Here is a 20,294-nt window from a genome sequence, read left to right as displayed (position 1 = left end):
TTTCATTAAACCACTCATGAAGTAAATTTAGCATACATTTGCACCACTGAGGGAGCAATGCCAACAACAACTGAATGCACAGCTGAGAGTGAACAGCATCTAAAAGGTACATCCACTTTGGCTAAGAGGGAAAAGGACACGTGAATGACATAAAATGGTTCTGAACTGGAGAGCAAGACTAGGTTGGAGAGGGTAGGAGTCAGAAGAAATGAGGGTCATATATTTTTGAAAAGACACATTTCGACGAATAATCATACATTTATGCCAGTATGAAAATGTATGCACTCACTAACTGTAAGTCGCTCTGGATAAGAGAGTCTGCTAAATGACTAAAATGTAAATGTAAAATGTATGATTATGATATTGACTTGTATTTACTTGTACAAATTCTGTTTCATTATTGTTGGTGGGTATCAAAATGCTCACTGCATGTGACCAATAGCCATGTGTGATATGATAAGACATAACATTTTTTCATTATTATATAAAACAGCAAAAGACCAAAGATTACTAGACCCTTACATTTGGTCGAAGAGACCGGGTGGGGTTAGACCCTCTTCAGTCTGAAATGAGAGCAGAGGATCTCTCGCTGTGAGTTCTCTAGCAGCCCTCTAATCCCTGAAAAATTATCTATCTGTGGGTAGAATGGTGAGGGGGGCCAACACACAACCCTGATGCACCGCAAGCCCCCCAGGACCCCTTCTATCCCAGCCCTTATCTGGCAGACAGCTCCACCAGGCCTGCCCCATGTGAGAGGGGGGGTGTGGAGGGGGGACGGAAGGGGGTGACGGGGGGTGGGGGGGTGGGTAGCGAGAGAGGGGGTCCAATCCTCCAGTCTCCACTACAGCAATAATCGCCAGACGTGTCTGCTCAGGGATTTCGGCAGGGCCTGAAGTAGGTCGCACACTGATTGGGTTGTTGTCATTTTGTGTGCGGCGATGCCAGGGCTAACGTCAGTAGTATTTGTCAAAGTGAATATGTCTGACATCCAGACACTCCGCTGGCCCGGAGTCTAATGCAATGTGCTTGTGGAAGCAGACGATGAACAAGCAATAATAGAGACAGAGAGAGAGCGATTTAGAACATACCACCGTACATTTGTTGCATTTTGCCGCTTTATTATAAGTATACTTAACACTGTAAAAAAATAAATGATGCGAGAGGGGTTTATATTGGAACATCCAAGAAAGTGCAAGGTTGCAGTTCAGTTGTCAGACTCTACTAACCAGCATTGATTATGCCAACAGTATGTACTACACCAGACTGTATATATATAATCTTTGTAATGGATGTCTACTAAATACTGTTTGGGGATTTCTCAATTGGTGTATTGATGTGCTAGCTCTGTCCATCAGAATGACCAGACACACTCCTCACAGAACTTTAATGGTTCTGCCCACTCACATAATGATCGCTCATTTTAATGGACCCTTTTTCCAGGCTAGCAATAATGACATAGCTAATGTCAAACCAGGACATCATGCTCATTTTTTCGTTCCACCTCAAACTTGACATTCAAATCCATATATGCTGCATCACAGCTTCTCTCGTATCCGCTATAGGCTACCCATTAATTGAAATGTTTTATCTGAAAACCCATCAAATGTATGGGGTTCTCAGAAATGCTGAGAAGGAAAATGTCACCTGCATCAGTATCTGCGGCAAAGGTCTGGTCTGTCTTTATAAATCAATTAATTACTTCCTTTATCTATTTCTAAATCGCATATCAATTTATCAACTTATCTATTTATGATACAATTAATTTATTTATTTATTGTATTTTGCAGACATGATGCAGTCACTATACATTTTGACAGGGGAACATACTGCAAATATACAGCATGACTTTAAACAGTGACCTTTGACCTTTTAACGCTGATAGTGTGTAGACACGTTTCAACATGCACACTTCTTTAACCCACACAGTTTAATGGTCCACTTCTCTGTTATGTAACTGTGATTTAAACATGCAGACAGACACTGTCTTGCAGGAGACACTCCAAGGTCTGCTTCTTTAAAACTGCACTTAACATTTTAAACATTTAACGCCCCCTCATTTAACATTTCAACTCCCTCGCTCAGTTTCCCTGTTCTGTCACTGTGCCTGACTATATAGAGACTTTCTGCTCTTACACACAGACACACATGCGCAAGCGTGTGCACCAAACACACACACACACACACACACACACTGAGCCGCTGCGCGGAGTGGTGGGTGGAGGGGGAGGTGTTTGTGCCAGAGGAGGTTGAGCTGTCTACTGGGAGGTTTATAGAGTAGCAGACAGGGGGGCTGTCCCTACAAAGAGGGAATAGGCTAGAGAGAACCGCAGACAAGGAACGAGGCTAGAGAGAGAGAGAGAGACAAACAGACAGACAGAGACAGAGACTCAAAGAGAGTCTGCATGCAGCCAGCCTGGGACAGCTTGGTACTATAGAAACAGCCAGACGTTCAACTCTAGCACTCATTTCCTCTCTGCTCCACTGCAAGCCCACCTGGCTCGGCGCAACACTGCATCAGGAGAACCAGCCCATTCTCTACGTATGGAGAGGGAGCCGGCTTCTTTTCAGACACTCAGCATCTAGGTCCTGAGGCAAGGGTACTGAAGCAGAGTCCTACAGAATTGCTGGTGAGTGTTTTAGTGTTTGTCCTAGTGGTCACATTTCCAGCCAGTGATGTTAGTGGTGTTATTCATTAACTTTTTGAGTAATGTTGTGAGTAATGTTAGAGATGTTTTTTGTGCTCTGGGATTTGTATAGGATGTCTTAGTTTACACATCTAAAAGCAGATGGGTTATCTGCATCTTTTTTCTCTAAGGCTGCGTTTAGACAGGCAGCCCAATTCTGATCTTTTTTTCACTTTTGACCAATCAGATCAGCTCTGAAAAAGAGCTGATGTGACAAGTTCTGATGTGATTGGTCAAAAGACCAATTAGTGAAAAAAAGATCCGAACTGGGCTGCCTGTCTAAATGCAGCCTTAGTGTTACATATTGTACTGACCATACTGTATGTAACAACTGAAAATGAAAGGAAAAAAGTAGATTTGTAGATTTAGTGTGACATTTAGATTTATGTGACATTTACAGTGTAGATTTATGTGACATTTACAGTCATGCTGTCAGCTGAGTGATACTCTTGATGGTGATACTTATGGCTTGTCTTTTTCCTTTGGTGGGACAGGAAGAGGAAAGGTTGCAGTAACAACTTAAGAGTGTCTGTGTGATTATGGATGACTCCAGCCGTCACTCTGAGTAGAGCATCTTCCTCCATCATGGTACAGCAAAGGGGACACAAATACTTAGCAGTTATGGACAGTGATTTGAGCCAAGAGGTTTTGGTAGGACTGGGAGCAGATGAAGGGGAGGAGGTTTTTGGACCGTCGCCCTCCAACAAAGACCCCAACTGGTGCAAGACTCCCACGGGTCACATCAAGAGGCCCATGAATGCATTCATGGTCTGGTCGCAGATCGAGAGACGGAAGATCATGGAGCAGTGGCCGGATATGCATAACGCAGAGATCTCCAAACGCCTAGGCAAGCGCTGGAAACTCCTCCCTGACTACGAGAAGATCCCCTTCATCAAGGAAGCGGAGCGACTTCGGCTAAAGCACATGGCTGACTACCCCGACTACAAGTACCGGCCCCGGAAGAAGAGCAAGAGCTCCATGCCCGTGCGGGTCGGGGACAAGGTCCCCCTGAAGACAGGCAAGTCCCACACGGGTGGTCGCGCAGCCGCTTCCGCCACCTCCACAGCCACCAGCAGAGGGCTCAAGGTCCGAACGCCTTCCTCCAAACACAGAGCCAGCTTCCACGGCAATAAGTTCAAAGGTTACGACGAGGGCATCAGCGATGATGACACAGTGGATGTAGAGCTGGCCAGTCAGGGGGCATGCCAGCCAGGAGGGCAGAGGCCGGCCTTGGGTGTCTTCCACCACCAGCAGGCTACTATGACCCCTGGGGAGCAGCAGCCTCATCTCACAGCCCAGCTCAGAGTCAAATTGCCCACCACCACCTCCCACCAGCCCACCTCTACCCTCCCTGTGGGCCTCTCCTCTGGGTCTCCTGTACCCCAGAGCCTCCCAGAGTCATCCCCCAGGGTGTCCTCTTCCTCTGAGTCCCGTACGCCCCTCTCCTCCACCGGCCGCTCCTCCACCCCCACCTCCACCAGCTCCTCCTCATTTGTGTCGTCGGCCTCCTCCGACGAGGAGCTGGATGAGGAGATCTTGCATATCATCTCCAACGCCAACTTCGACAGCATGCCTATGGATTGCTCCACTCTGGACAAAGACTTTGACGCTGCGTTTCACACCAACTCAGGATCCCACTTCGATTTCCCCGACTACTGCACCCCAGAAGTGAATGAGATGATATCCGGGGACTTGCTGGTGCCCAGTATCTCTGACCTGGTGTTCAAGATCTACTGACCTTCATTCATAAAAGCCTGTGGTTTTTTGCTTATATTATTTAGTTTTCCCCACCCCGTGCTTGGACACTTCCTTTTTGTGTTCTCTCAATCAAGTCCGTAAGTGCTATTGCTTTTCTTTTCCCAGTATGCCACATCCTGATGGTCTGGTGTACAAACAGTGAAAGGTTTCTCACTCCAAGCCTTTTATCAGAGTTAAAATATTCAGGCACAGAACAGGAGACCAGGTACAAACAGCAGAGCAGACGCTGAACATATATGTTCTTAGTAGAGAGATAAGAGTGCTTTCAACAGTAAACCTATTCAGTATTGATTGTTTTCAGTATTAACAGGAGCATGGAGCATTGCCATGCATTTGTTGTATATGAAGCAGCGTTACAACAGTGTTCTGACGTAATCAACCAAATTCAAGGCAACTACTGCAGAAACACATTTTCAAATTCACAAAATAGCCTCATTGCTGATTTATTCATGTTATCAACAAATCATCTCTAAATATCAAAGGGTAAAAAGGGAGATCATGTGAGGAATAGTCCTTATGTTTCAGCTAATAGTCCTTATGTTTCAGCTAATAGTCCTTATGTTTCAGCTAATAGGAATCTGCAGCACTTGTCATCAGGCTTTTACAGTAGCATCAGTTAGAGTAGAGGCTCTAGCCAAGAGAGAAATCCACTGCAGACAAGTGCCAAGGAGCCGGCCATAATTTATTTCATAATCTGTAATTAGATAACAGCACTTTCATCGCCTCGCTAATACTGCAGACTCCAAGACATGGAGTATTATGTAAACACAAGCCTTGTGTGTGTGCCTGATTCATTCCAGACAGTTGAGGATGACTGTAGAGGTGGTTGGTGGTTAGAGAGTGGGGCTGAGTAGTGGAGGGGGAACAGGAAGGGAGAGAGGGGGAGTGAAAGAGGGGCCAGGGGGTCGTGATGGGGGTGAGGAGAAGCTTTTCTTTCAGGGAGCTGTGCATCTGTCCGTGCAGGCAGCAGCCTTTGTGCCGGGGTCGGAGTGAGTGTGTGTATGTGTGTGTGAGTGAGTGTGTGTGTTTGAGCTCTATTGAGCGAGCGTCTGCCAGCCGGGGGAGTGTGGGGGGGTAGTGTATTCAGGGGGAGATGAGGACACGGCCATCCACACACCCACCAGCTCAGTAAAATGCATGTCATGTCTGCAGTCTGGCTACAGCTGCATGATCAGGGCCGATTCAGCGGTGAATGGAGGAGAATCTGTCTGCCAGCTGTCCCTCCATTGACTCTCTCAGGGATCGTTTTGTCTAGAGGTCCTTCTGCCCGTGGCTCATTCATCTAACCTAATCTGGGGATGAGATGCACGCCACCTCTCCTCTTCTATCTCTCTTTCAAACAACCGTCAGGGGGAACGAGGTGACAGAGTGAGAGAGTGAGACGGACCCCCCCTTCACTCTCCATCCCAACATGTGACCTTTCTTCTTTTCATCCCTCTATCCTCATTAATGACATGGCCTGGCTTTGGCACCATGGTGGAAAGGACCAATGTTATTTACTTACTCTCCACCAGCAGCTGCCGAAGAGCCAGCCAGAAAGCAGCACCAAAACCCTCCCTGCAGTTCATATCTTATATAAACTGATGCTAATCCCTCGTCAGACTGACCTTGTCAGAGCCAGTCAGCATCCTTTAACAGAGGTTGCCCCACGCGGTGCAGTGTGTCTCTGGAGCAAGCCATGAAGAGGCAGGAGACAGGGGATACATGATGGGACCATGGGGGATACACTGGGAGTTTGTTTTCAGACCAAGATGCACTGTTTGGGGTTGTGTCTTAATGACTGTGTGGTATAGGGACCATGACGAGAACAGGATTTGGTTTTGTGTTGTGTTCCTCCTCAGTCCCTCCCCCCAGGAAACGCCTGAAGGAACCAATGCTTTTCTATTAGCGACAGTATTTTAGTTCCTTGTGATGAGAGAACTGCACCATAACCTTTACAGTACAATGTCTTCATTAGCAAAAAAACTAACAAAAATAAATCAGGTAACTTGTTTCTGAACTGGAAGATGGCTTCCTTCATAGATATCAGTGGTAGGAGAAGATCGATGAAGAGAGATGGTTCTACTACAACCAGAGGCCTTTAAGAATCCATACAACAACAATGATTTATTTGTTCTGTTACATATAAGTAGGAGTTCCTTAAAAAGTATTGGAAGGATACCATGTGAAAGGGAAAGAATCCAGAAACAGCAACATCCAACCTCCATCTAAAAGTGAACTACAATCGAGGTTTTAGACATACTGCATGTGTCCTAGTGTTAAAAAAAGTAATTGGCAGTATTCTGTACTGTTAATACACACCTTCTATTGGTTTACATAGTCAAAGTAAGGCAAAGTTCACCATTCCTGAACAAATCAGTATTCAGGGACGAAACAGGTGAAATTACAAATGCAGATTCAGCTAAAGTTTCTTGGCTCACCAGTTGAATGGGTATTTCACCTCCTGATCATGTACATGATACAGTACAATATCCCATGTTCTGTCTGGCTATAATATTATCACTCAACAAACCTACAGTACCGTACAGTGTAATGGAACCAATACTGAATTCAACACCAGCAGTCTAAAACTGGACTCAGGACTAAAGTAACAGCTCACTGTGGAACTGCTCCTATGAGTTTTAGTCATTTTAATGTGCTGTGTATGGCTGTATATTAGATCATGCATCTGAAAAAAATATGTAGCAGCAAAAAAAATTGATACTGCTGAGTTATACCTTTTCAAATATGTAATGTTTGAAAGTACAGTATGTCTCAATCATTCAGGTGCATTTAAGTGTAAATAAAATATTTATTTAATTACATACAAATGTTTAAAAAAAAGCAAAAGGTTGAAAAGGGACACCCTTGACAGAAACCTAACCAGCATTTCCGATTATTTATTTAATACTTGTGTTTTTTTATTAGAATACTCTAGGCTCATTTTATTTATTTATTTCATATTTTAGAAAGAGAGCTAGAAAACGGGCTAGACAACTCACAGATGGGCTCCGGCAAATTAGTGTCAGAGTGATAAATGCAAAAAGCTGTGGAGAAATTAAGCTCTGTAAAAATACCCATCTGGTGTGCACCTCCTACTCTGGGCCGGCCTTTGATGAATAGCATTCCCTGAGACAGAAATACAAGGACAATGCATATTTCATAGAGCCCCCCCCACCCCCACCCCCCCTCACAAGTGGGGCACAGGAGCCACCGCCATACTGTGCATGACTGTCTGCCTGTCTGTCTGACTGTCTGTCTCCAGCTACAGCGTCTTGCATGTGGCTGCCACCACGGTGACCAGGGGCCCCCAGCAGGCCCAGTCCAGGGCTATAGGGGTCCACAGGGGCCACTCTCAACCTCAGGGTCCTAGTAGGACTTAACTTACCATTCCTTTAAACCACACCGACCTGACAACACAACAGCAGCACTGGGAGACCCGGCCTGCTGCACACAGAAGTAGCCAAAATATGACCATGATGCCTCACATACAAGTACATATTGTTTACAAGGTTTTACAGTATTATAGTCTGAGCTGAATACAGAATGTGTCCTCCGTTTTCATCCTCGCAGCAAGGGTTGTTTTGATTTGTTTACAATGTCAAATATGATTTGTAGTCTATTCACCAGCACGTTTTTGGTCTTAGTTAGGGCAAATTGTAACAAAGCCTATTTCTGTGACATGAAACAAACTGAATCTTGTTTAGCTGAAAATATGCTTGTGTTGAACTTTGATTCCTCAACGTTATTGTAGAACAGGGGATAATGGGGGTGTTTAAATATATTTTCATGTGTTACAAATGCATTGTATCCAGCTGTACACTCCAGAGTGTACTAGTCGGAACAAACTGTCTAATCAAATCTATAAGGCTCACACCTATTCATCAGTATATATATATATTGACATACATTTTAAGATCTGTGTTGATAAATGTAATTGGTCGATAAGTAGAACCAAAATTCTTGACATTGCATTGATAATAGGTATGCATGTACAAATAGTAAATGTCTCTGAAATGGGAGTAACTACACTTCATATAGCCTCCCATGCAACACTTTGTAATTGAAAACCAGGGGAGAATGGTGGTAAAAGTCATTTAGAAATATGCATCACTATGCTAACAAAACGTATTACTAATATTGTCATATTGGACCCTCTGCTGTGTAGACTGTGTCATTCCTGCACTATTCTTTATGGATTGGTGCATAACAAACATTATGTATTTCTATCAATCAGTCAATTGCTGTATTGCAATTCGATAAAGCTAATTTAATCTGTGTGCAAAATGGTTCAACAGCTAACCATCTCGTTCATCTTAGTATCACGTTTGACCAATAATTAGCATTGCTTTATCATGTATATGTATGCTTTTTGTAGTGTGGTACATTCAGCTGTTCTGACAGCGAGTATGTGGATAGAAATCAAAGCACTTTGTTGTAAATATGTACGTAGATCTGAGAGATGTCATTTTCATTTTGGATAGAGTTATCAGTGTAGTGACACTCCATCACTGAATAAACTGTTACAGTCAACATCGGATGTCTTCTGTGTCTGTCTCAAACTCTCTGTCTCTGTATCAAACGGTGGAGTGTGGAAGATTCTCAACTGCCTTCCTTATGGGGTTTTAACAGTTGGCTTCCACTGTGACAACGTTACGTGACGGTTGTTTCACTCTGTGTCTGTCAGGATGCAGATGTTCTTGTGGTCAACTTATGAAACTTGAACACACACACTCATGATGTCATCCATGGTATGTGTACACGAGATATATGCGAGGCGCACACTGAAACCCCTGTCACACACTGACTGAAAACACACCACAACACATTCTCAGAAGCATTTTCTAACACTTAAAAAGTGTAGCATTACTGTTATTTCAGCACCGTGAAGAAAATACAAGAAAAAAAATATTGAGTTAGGGATTAATCCCGAATCCAACTGAGTGAGAAAAATTATTCTAAAGGGAAATTATTTGGTCAACCAAATAATGTGTGCCCTTCTGGATTCCCATTTAGAATTCTAACCTGGGTCTGCAGCCAGCCGGGCTCCCATAGCCAAAGGCCATGTTTGACTGCTTATGCTGATGGGGGTGACATTTATCCCTTTTCTGTCACTTCAGAGACTTACACACGAAGCGGTGTGGTGAATCAAGCAGACATGCAGTGTGCTCTGCACAGTCATGTCAGCTCCAGACTAAAATGTGGGTTAAACAAAACAGCAAATGGTATTAACTGCTGCTGAAATAGGGGTCACACTGTGAATACAGCCCATTTCAGGGGTGAGTGACACTGTGCATTGTGAGAGTGAGAGAGAGTGTATTGTTGGAACGAGCGGGCAGCGTGTAGCAGGGTAGACGTGGTTGGTTGGGTGAAGGTTTGATGTGTGTCATGCTCTTGATTCCCTGATTCTAATAAGCTGATTTGGTGAGAAACACCTGAGAGGATTACTCAAAGGATAATAGGTAGTAGCAGCTCTCACATTAGATTGGATGCATCACGCTCTCTCTCACGTTAGATTGGATGCATGTCACTCACTACCATCCCCTCGTTACTCTTTCCTCCCTCTCCACAGCATACACTAGTTTACCCTGGAGTCACACCATAATGTCTGACAAATAGCACTTTCCTCATGCCCTGAATACACAAATGCACAAGGCTAACTGTATATGAAAATTAACTCCCAGTGCCAGGTGCTACATCGGTTCTACTCGTGTTATGAAGGTTGCGCGTGACCTCGCTCATCATGGCCCACCAAGGGGGTACAGGGCGACTGGAATCCATTTTGTTTTACTACCTGGACTCTTTGACCCTTCCAGCCCTCTTTAGAGCAGCCCACAGTGATAAATGTCCCTAAAAGTGTGTCTGCCTGGTGAAAACAGCCTCATCTGTGGAACAGCTTATTGAGTTACGGGGAGCTTAGGTAAGCACATAGCTGTTTTACTGGCTGATTCATTGGAAGCTTATATTTCACTGGGACCAAATACCAATGTCTCCTGCGGAATTTGCCAATAAAGGAGAATTTCTGCACCACTTTTCTCCCTGGTCAGAGAAAGTGAAATGTACTGTTCTGTCTCTCCTGATTTATATATCTTCCCCAGGAATACAGAGTCCTGATAGGAAAGGAATTATGTCCTTGTAAACTGCTGCGTCAGTCCACTCAGGTCCATACCAGGATCAATTAGCGAGACCTAATTGCTGTTCTTCCAATTACACAGTCATAAGCAGAGAGACATGATAATTGCTAGGGAGCTCTGGAGGACTAAAGGAGAGTCCTCCAACATAGCCTGGCGAGTGGGGAGGCAAGGATTGACAGGGAACACATGGGTGTATTTGTGGGAGTTTTTGAGAGAGCGTGTATGTGTGTGTGCTAGTGTGTGTGTGCTTGTGTGTGTGTGTGCGTGCATGCGTCCAGTGTATGTGTGATCTCTGTGTATTTTTGTATGTGTGTGTTGCTCCTAAGCAGCAAAACAGCCAGTCCAATGTACCAGACAGACAACTATGAGGCTGCTGAAGCTGCATTCGTCTCCCCTGACCTGGGTCTGACTGCGAGTGCCGCTGGAGATTCAGACTGCAGCCTACAGTCAGTCAGTCAGTGGCTGTGTCCCAAATGGCACCCTATTCCCCCATAGAGCTCTGGTCAAAAGAAGTGCGCTATATAGGGAATAGGCTGCCACTTGGGACGCAGCCAGTGACTAAGCGTTTCACAGGCTGGGGAGATTAAGAGAGCTCTGCCTGGGATGAAACAGCGCTTAGAGCAAAACACTTCTCTCTCTCTGTCTGTCTGTCTGTCTGTCTGTGTCTGTCTGTATATCTATCAATCTATCTCCTTCCTCCACAAGAAAGACCACAAGTGGAGTTTCATGTTTGGCCTTTTGGAAAAAACATGGGGTGGACACACAAGATGCTTAAGGAGACCAGGCTACATGAGTGGGCTTCCTATAAATCTAGTTATTCTCTGGATCTCCTCACATACACACACAAACACACATAATGAAGAACACAAATCACCATGTGTTTGGCCACTGGAGAAAGCTGAGATAGACTACAGGATTTGAGTAGGGTAGGAGACATTGGTGTGGACAGATTTGGACTGGCTGTCCCCTTTGGGCCAGTCTAGTAGCATCTCCAGACAGGCTGCGTTACGGTGTGGAGGGGGCCAGAGGAGGCCACACACTGCCAGAAGGGTACGGAGGCTGTAAGGAGCGGAGCGGGCCAACAGCTGGCACCATGCCCATTGACCAGGCAGCCAGCCGCTGCACAAGAGGACCGTCCTGAAAGCCAAGACAGACACACAGCAAGACCAAGGATGTGTCCCAAATGGCACCTTATTCCCTATGTAGTGCATTACTTTTGACCAGGGTCCACAGGGCTATGGTCAAAAGTAGTGTACTCTATAGGAAATAGGGTGCCATTTGGGATGTAGACCAAGTCTGTTTCCTGCTGCTGCTGGAGCCTAGAAGTCTATGGAACAGTCACCCTCAGTCAGTATAGACAGTGGACAACTTATAGGCCACTCCTGATAAGTGCAGATTGGAAAGTGCAAACTCTGTTTAAGTGCATTGCAGTTCACCAGTCCCAATTCAAGTTCATTCTTTTGAATTGCTCGGAATATCTGCATGCTCCAATTAGAAAGAGCTAGTTAGATTCAATAGGGCATGCACATACATGACAGTCACAACAACATATTGCATTTGTCAGGAGTTGACTGTTCGCCGCTACCAACAGTAAAACCTCCTGTCTTGAGCCTAGTTCCCTTGAGTTGTAAGTGTTAAAAATAGTGACAACTCCAGCATTTTTTAAAGGGCTGGCAATATACACACCATGTATCACAGAGACGTCTGTAGATGTTATATTGTCATGAACTGCACCAGTACTCATTTCCTGGGTAAGTAATTTGAGCATTGACACTTTCATAAAGTGTTATCTGATCGTGTGTGTGTGTGTGTGTGTGTGTGTGTGTGTGTGTGTGTGTGTGTGTGTGTGTGTGTTCTAGTTTGTGTTCTGTAAATTTCCGTAAAAGCTATTGTACTACTTCCACCTCAGCTGGCCTGAGTCCAACTTTATAGTGATAGATGCAGAAACACACCACTTCACCCACACATTTACAACTAACCAGAACAGTCCAGTCTGCCCTGCGCAGGTTAGCGTTTTTCGTCATGAGTCTTGTTCTGGAGGAAGCTCTGCAGAGTGGTCACCAGCTGGCACAGCTACAAAGTCATAAAATCTGATTTTAAATCTAACCCTAACCTTAACACCAAGCTTAACCACACTGCTAACCCTAACCTTAAATTAAGACCAAAAAGCAAATTGTTGTTTTCATGAATTTTTACAATATAGACAATTTTGACTTTGCAGCTGGCCCATCTAGCGGAAATCTCTTAGTTCTGCCTCCAGGGCAAGATTCATGACAATCAACATCAACCTGCCCTGCCTTAACCTTTAATGGCTTCTACACCTCATGCATTGCAATCTCTACCGTCTGTGGCTGTGCAGTGTGCACGTAACAACTGGGGCTTTTTTCTACAGTGCTAGTAGCTTACTACCCACATCATTGACTTGTTATATAAAGGGCAACAACATTTCGTGACATTTCCTCTCACTGCCTGAGGTGATTGCTGAAGTCACATTCAATTGAACACTGTGAAAAATATAGACCACATCATCGACTTGCTTGAATAAAATGATTTCATTTTCAGAACATGTCAAGGTATTAGTTGGAATAGTTTTGAATGGGGGCAAACTGTTATTTTCCAATGCGTGAGATCAATGCCTAGGCTACATCTGAGGAAGCCTTGTAGGCCTATGCATACCTTTCCAGTTGTATGTCAATTATGGTAAGCTCAAGCACAGATGTATAAACCTTAGGACAAGCAATCATTCTTAGTTTTGTCCCAAATGGCACTCTTTTCTCTTCATAGTGCACTACTTTTGACCAGAGCCCTATAGGCCCTAGTCAAAAGTAGTGAACTATATAGGAAATAGGATGCCATTTGGGACGCATTGGATGCCATTTGGGACGCAACCAACATTTGCATTTCCAGGGAGGCAGTGTAGCGGTAGCCTACATGTCTGGACAAGTCTTGCATCAACAGGATAGGCACAACCAATCTGGCAACCTGCTCATGGCTATGACCCACTTCTCTGCACACTGACCTTCAATGGTGGAGGACATTCTTCAGACACACATAGACACAGACAGGCAAACAAACATGATACACACTGACACCCACACACCCACATACACACATGCATTGTAATACGTATGTGTCTTTTAAAAATGAAGTTGGATAAATAAACAATGATATGCCCTTATATGATATGGAATTTAAGTTGGTTGTAAATGACTTTTTTAACTGCATTACCATTCAAAAGTATTGTATAACCATAACAATGTAAAACATTAATACATGTCCCACTGTTCTGTGCATGTAATGTAAACTCTCATGTGAAGAGATCTATGGCAGATGAGTGCAGATGAGTAGACAGCGTGGGTGCATTCTCAGACACATGACTCACACACACCACAACACACAGACACACTGCTCAGCTTGGCTTGTCAACACAAACCACTGGCTGACAGTAGACAACATACAGTACTGTATGTATACACACACACACACACATCCTCCCCACCTGGATGCATCTGCAGCGAGCTGCGCATATACACATTGCAAAGACTCATGGGTTAGTAGGCCACTGCTTATCTCTGAACTCACGTCAAGAAAAGATGGAGATGTTCTTTCTCTTATTACAAGCATCCTGGGGTTCAGAGCCTGCTCTAGATGTAAATCCTCTCATCAAAAATTACATTGCAAGACATTTATCAGATACTGATACAGTGTTGGACCTCCTTACTGTACATTTGGCTGTACAATGTCTGCCATTTTGTCAAGTCTGGGAGAAGTCAAAGGGAAGGACACTGCAGTAGTTGTAGCAGGCCTCCTCCTCATCCTCCACCACGCCTCCTGTGGACGTTGTTTGAGATTGGCTCAAATGGATTCCCCTTTAATCATGTGTACGCCGGTGGATTTACCCACTTCTCCCTGGTTTTACAGATAAATGTGCGGCCTGGATCCCCTTAAGCCCAGTCTAAGCCCTTTAAAAAGGATGCTGGAGTTTTGGACCGTAGTGAAACGCAACGCTCTCTCTCTATGGCCGCTCTCTGCATGCTCCATCTCTGCCTTCTGATATAGAGGCTGTGGAGCGGCTTATTATATAAAATCATGGACTCATATGCTGCTCATCACAGGAAGTGCAAGCCACAGGATTTCATTTCACAGAAGTGAAACAATATAGAGAGAAGCAAGTGGAAATTGGGTTATACTGTATAAACTGCTTCCCTCATTTCCCATCTTGTATGGACTTTGTGTGGATCTATCAGCAGGGTTTCAATAGATTTAGTGGGGACAGATTAACCTCAATACATCCCCAACACATTAAAGCCTTTAAAATAACCACTGTTACATCCATGAGTTATACCGTGCAAGCAGCACACCCACATATTACCACCGCACTGTAGCTAGATGCGCTTTTATTTTTCTAATCAATGGTAAACACGCTGGAAGTGAATTTGCATTCAGGGAATATAGCATCCACGATTTATAATGTTTTCAATTTCCAGGGATTAGGGGATGAAAAGGTCACATGTTGATTGTGTTTTTGGTGGTTTCACAGGGAATGTTTATTGGAATTTACAATACCACATGCTGGTCTATCCTGACCCTTGATGTGCTTAAAGGCCCAATGCAGCCGTTTTTATATGAATATATAATAATTTCTGGGTAACAATTAAGTACCTTACTGTAACAGATTTCCATTCAAATGGGCAAAAATATTTTTTGGGCAAAATAATATTTCTCAAGCAAGAATTGTGCTAGTCTGGTAGTGGTCTGAGTGGGGAGGAGAAAACTGAAAACTAGCTGTTATTGGCAGAGAGGTTTGGAACTCTTTGTTAATGGTCTATTAACCAATTTACCACATGGCGAAGTCACCATGGAAAGCCGAAACTCCCGTCCATGCAAATATGCTGATTGGAAGGTCCAGTGTAGATTGTATTTTCAACCAGCAACTATCAGGAAATAATACTGATCAAATCTTTTCACACTTTTAAAGTGTTAGTTTCATCAGCTGTTGTACAATATGATATAAAACGGAATTTTGACTGCACTGGTCCTTTCATAACGAGATATATGTGGGGAATATTGCCAGCTCCTACTGTATTGCTCTATTGTTATTTTACATTACATTTTAGTAATTTAGCAGACGCTCTTATCCAGAGCGACTTACAGTTAGTGAGTGCATACATTTTTCATACTGGCCCCCCGTGGGAAACGAACCCACAACCCTGGCATTGCAAGCGCCATGATCTACCAACTGAGCTACAGGTGTCTCCCATTTGTTATGTTGTATATCTATGAGAATCCTTACCAGTGCTGAATAATTCTACCAGCAAAGGGTTAGAACACAATGATGTCGCTGTAGCAGGGTTGGAACCACAGAACCAGAATGAGATTCTATTTCTACACTCTGTCACACCCTGATCGGTTTCACCTGTCTTGTGCTTGTCTCCAACCCCCACCAGGTGTCTCCCATTTGTTACCATTATCCCCTGTGTATTTATACCAGTGTTTTCTGTTTGTCTGTTGCCAGTTTGTCATCTCGTCAAGCTTACCCGCGGTTTTCCTGTATTCCTGTTTTGATCTAGTCCCTGTTCTCCCCACGTCTGATGGCAACACCATTATCCTTACTGTGGTGGACCGGTTTTCCAAAGCTGCCCATTTCATTCCTCTCCCCAAACTACCCTCTGCCAAAGAGACAGCCCAGCTCATGGTGCAACACGTCTTCCGGATCCATAGACTCCCGGTGGACATGGTGCCCAACCGGGGTCCTCAGTTCTCGTCCCGGTTCTGGAAGGCGTTCAGGACCTGGAGATGACTCTTCTCTGCCTTGTCTCCGCCAACCCCACCACCTGGAGCTAGCAATTCGTGTGGGTTGAGTACGCCCGCAACACCCTTCCCTGCTCTGCCACTGGTCTCTCGAATTTTGAGTGTTCCCTGGGATATCAGCCCCCGCTATTCCCGGAGCAAGAGGAAGAGGTCGGAATACCCTTGGCCCAGATGTTCGTCCGCCACTGTCGCTGTACCAGGAAGAGAGCCCGGTCGGCTCTTAAGACCACCTCCAGGTACTGACGACAGGCAGACTGCCGTCGGACCCGGGCTCCCCAGTCTCAGGCAGAGGGTATGGCTGTCCACTCCGAGTGGAGTCCTGCAAACTTTCCCACCGTTTTATCGCCCCTTTCCCCATCTCCAAGATCCTTAGCCCCTCAGCTGTCCGTCTTCTGTTGCCCTGTACCCTCTGTCTACATCCCACTTTTCATGTGTCTAGGATTAAACCTATGTCTCACAGCCCTTTGTCTCCTGTTTCCAGACCCACCCCTCTCCCCTGTATCATCGACGGCCAACCGGCGTACACGTTGAGGCACCTCCTGACAGTTCGACTGCGGGGCAAGCGATTCCAGTACCTGGTTGACTGGGAGGGTTATGGCCCGGAGGAGAGGTGATGGGTCCCCGCTAGTGACATCCTCGGCCCAGGCCGCATCGCTGAGTTCCACCGCCGGCACCCCGGTCAACCAGGTATGTGCCCAGGTAGGACGCCAGATGGCGTCCCTAGAGGGGGGCGGGGTACTGTCACACCCTGATTGGTTTCGCCTGTCTTGTGCTTGTCTCCAACCCCCCCACCAGGTGTCTCCCATTATCCCCTGTGTATTTCTGTTTGTCTGTTGCCAGTTCATCTTGTCTCGTCAAGCTTACCCGCGTTTTTCCTGTACTCCTGTTTTGCTCTAGTCCCTGTTTTCCAGTTTTGACCATTCAGCCTGCCGTTCTGTACCTTGTGACACTGTTCTAGATTACTGACCTCTGCCTGCCCCGACCCTGAGCCTGCCTGCCGTTTCTGTACCTTTCGGACTCTGCTCTGGATTACTGACCTCTGCCTGCCCTTGACCTGTCTGCCTGCCCCCTGTTTGTGTAAATAAACGTTTTTGCTTTTTCGAACTGTCTGAATCTGGGTCTTATCCTGAGCCTTGATACTCTTAGAAGAAAAGGTGCTATCTAGAACCTAAAAGGGTTAATTGGCTGTCAACATAGGATAACCCTTTTTGGTTCCAGGTAGAACTCTTTTGGGTTGTATGTAGAACCCTTTTCACAGTGGGTTCTACATAGAACCTAAAAGGGTTCTACCTGGAACCAGAAACGGTTCTCCTATGGGGACATCCGAAGAACCCTTTTGGAACCCTTTTTTTCTAAGAGTGTATGGTTGGAACCAGTGGTGGAAAAAGTACCCAATTGTCATACTTGAGTAAAAGTGAAGATGCCTTAATAGAAAATGACTCCTACTTGAGTAAAAGTCTAAAGTATTTGTAATTCCTTATTAGACAAACCAGACGGCACCATTTGTTTTTTTTATTTGCGGATAGCCAGGGGCACGCTCGAACACTAAGACATCATTTACAAACAAAGCATGTGTTTAGTAAGTCCACCAGATCAGAGGCAGTAGGGATGACCAGGAATGTTCTCTTAATAAGAGTGTGAATTAGACCATTTTCCTGTCCTGCTAAGCATTCCAAATATAACGAGTTACTTTTAGGTGTCAGGGAAAATGTAAAAAGTACATAATTTTCTTTAGGAATTCAGTAAAGTAAAAGTTGTCCAAAATATAAACCATGAAGTACCGATACCCCAAAAAAACTACTTAAGAAGTACTTTCAAGTATTTTTACTTAAGTACTTTACACCACTGGTTAGAACACTGCTGATGCGGCCCAGTGACAAGACCCAATGAAAACTAAGGGAATCTGCTTAGGCCACCACATTGCCTGTACAAATCTGTCATATCTAGTGCCTTTTTCATACCAGTGCCTCACTTTGGAGTTACATAATGATCTTATCCAAATGCTGGTAAGAAAGCTATCTTACAAACAGATCTGACCTTTACATGTAGCGTAGATTATTTTAGCTACTTCTGAACCATTAGTCTCATGAGGGTGTCAATTGGATCTGAGGGACCCTGACTCTTTTGATTGGGTGGTCTAGTCTAATCTGTCTGTACAAATACTATATTTTCTCTCATTTGTTGATTTTACCAAGTCTTGTTGCCAGTTGTGTTATTATAAAACACATGTTATCTGAACAAGTGTGATAATGTAGTAATCCTGATGCTCTGCTTTCCTGACCTTCCTGTAAGATCAAATCATCCTATAGGTTCAATATGTCATATTGGCCTATGAGCACAGAGCCACAGACACACAACCTATAGCATAGGGAGGCTTAAACCCTCCACATCATGATATTATGATTCGCCTCACGGATGGCAGACCGAGTCACATCAATCACAGAAATGCCACCCCAATAACTTTGCCGAAGCACGTATGACAAAAAGCGTCATGCACAAGACTCCCCAGCCTACCAATGTCCTCGGCAGAATTTCAATGGGGTTACGCTCCGATTTCAATCAATAACAATCTGAAGATACACAACATGCAGCAAGGCCTCCAAAGTGTGAATAAATAAGCATAAGAACATAAGCCTCTTATACTTGAATCCAGGTCATAGTTTATAATGTACATTTAGTCTGGGGGATTAAGGAGCTATAATATGTCGGTCTAGTTTTAGTCAGTGTAGCCGTGACGATGACAGACACCTAAACCAGTGGCTTTTAACCACTGTGACCTGGCTGGGAGGGAAATTAATTTGAAGAAGGTACAGATATAGGATGTTTATTTGACCAGTTTCTCACAGCAGGAAAATAATCCTGCAGCAACAGGAAATGCGAATTATTGTGTGGATTATAATTAATGGACATTTTTGTATGGTTGGACAAATTTTTTGTTGGGACAAATCAAGTATTTTAAAGTGGAAATTACAAACTTTAGACACCTTTTTAAACCTTGACTACACTACATGCTATGTAGGACATTTCCTGCAACAACAGGGTGATCATCTGTATGAACTGTGACCTCCATTTTACATCTGAATAGAATACAATGTCCATAACCGCTTAAAGGTGTTGCATCTTGGTCATTAAAAATGAATGAAGTCAAGACACCATGTGCCAAGTGTATCGCCAGCGCTGCTTGACAGGAATTATTGAAGAAGTCAAGTCTGAAAAAATAACATGGTATAGCTCTTCCGACATACGTTACATAAACCACTTTTAGAATGGATAGAGACAGTGCTTCAAAATGACTTTGTATTTGCAATTTATCTGGTTCACGTCACAAGACTGAAAAGATCAGCTAATTTGTCATGACATCACACACATCTTATTCCACAATACACAGCATCTTATTACAGCAGTGCTAAAGATACAGAGAGCCACAGTCTTTCTATTACTGCAGTCATACGGGGGACCAACTGACATTTCTCATAACCTAGGCCTATATGTAATCCTTCAATCTTGATTGGGCTCATAGCATTAGTCAACCTATAGGAAAACAGCGGTGGTCATGCATGGCCTGAGCTGATTGGACTTGATTGACCCATATTGCAACACCACTACATTGATACTTTGTAATTAAACTTCCAACACCATTTTTGCAGAGCAAGGAAAATGGAATTGAAGATGGGATCGTTCCAGTTCATGTTTTCTGAACCAATTTCATGCACAATTTCCTCTGTGGTGGATGGGAGCCTGTGTTTGTGAGGTTGCTAGAGCTGTCCTGTGCATATAGAACGTGTAAGGCATACTGTACTATGCAGGGGTGAGGGGAGTACGATATGGAGTAACATCACAGGCTTTTGACATGCAAATCCACACCTGCTGGATAAATGTGAGGAATATCAATTATACTGTATAACATGGTCATGTTAACTGATTATGG

The 20,294-nt window shown here is 44.3% G+C and overlaps 1 protein-coding gene across 1 annotated transcript; it reads left to right on the top strand.

Moving 5' to 3' along the window:
* The first annotated feature begins 2,237 nt into the window (after nucleotides 1-2,237).
* On the top strand, nucleotides 2,238-5,829 carry LOC121575107 (transcription factor SOX-4-like). The gene is made up of 2 exons (XM_041887959.2): nucleotides 2,238-2,627; nucleotides 3,179-5,829. The coding sequence occupies exon 2, from the start codon at nucleotides 3,228-3,230 to the stop codon at nucleotides 4,419-4,421; it is 1,194 nt and encodes a 397-aa protein (XP_041743893.1). The 5' UTR covers nucleotides 2,238-2,627; nucleotides 3,179-3,227; the 3' UTR covers nucleotides 4,422-5,829.
* Nucleotides 5,830-20,294: the final 14,465 nt, after the last annotated feature.

Source organism: Coregonus clupeaformis, chromosome 10 (assembly GCF_020615455.1).
Source record: "Coregonus clupeaformis isolate EN_2021a chromosome 10, ASM2061545v1, whole genome shotgun sequence".
In the NCBI taxonomy this organism is placed as follows: Eukaryota; Metazoa; Chordata; class Actinopteri; order Salmoniformes; family Salmonidae; genus Coregonus; species Coregonus clupeaformis.
Note: the sequence above shows the minus strand (reverse complement) of the source record. Positions and strands in the feature narration are given on the sequence as shown.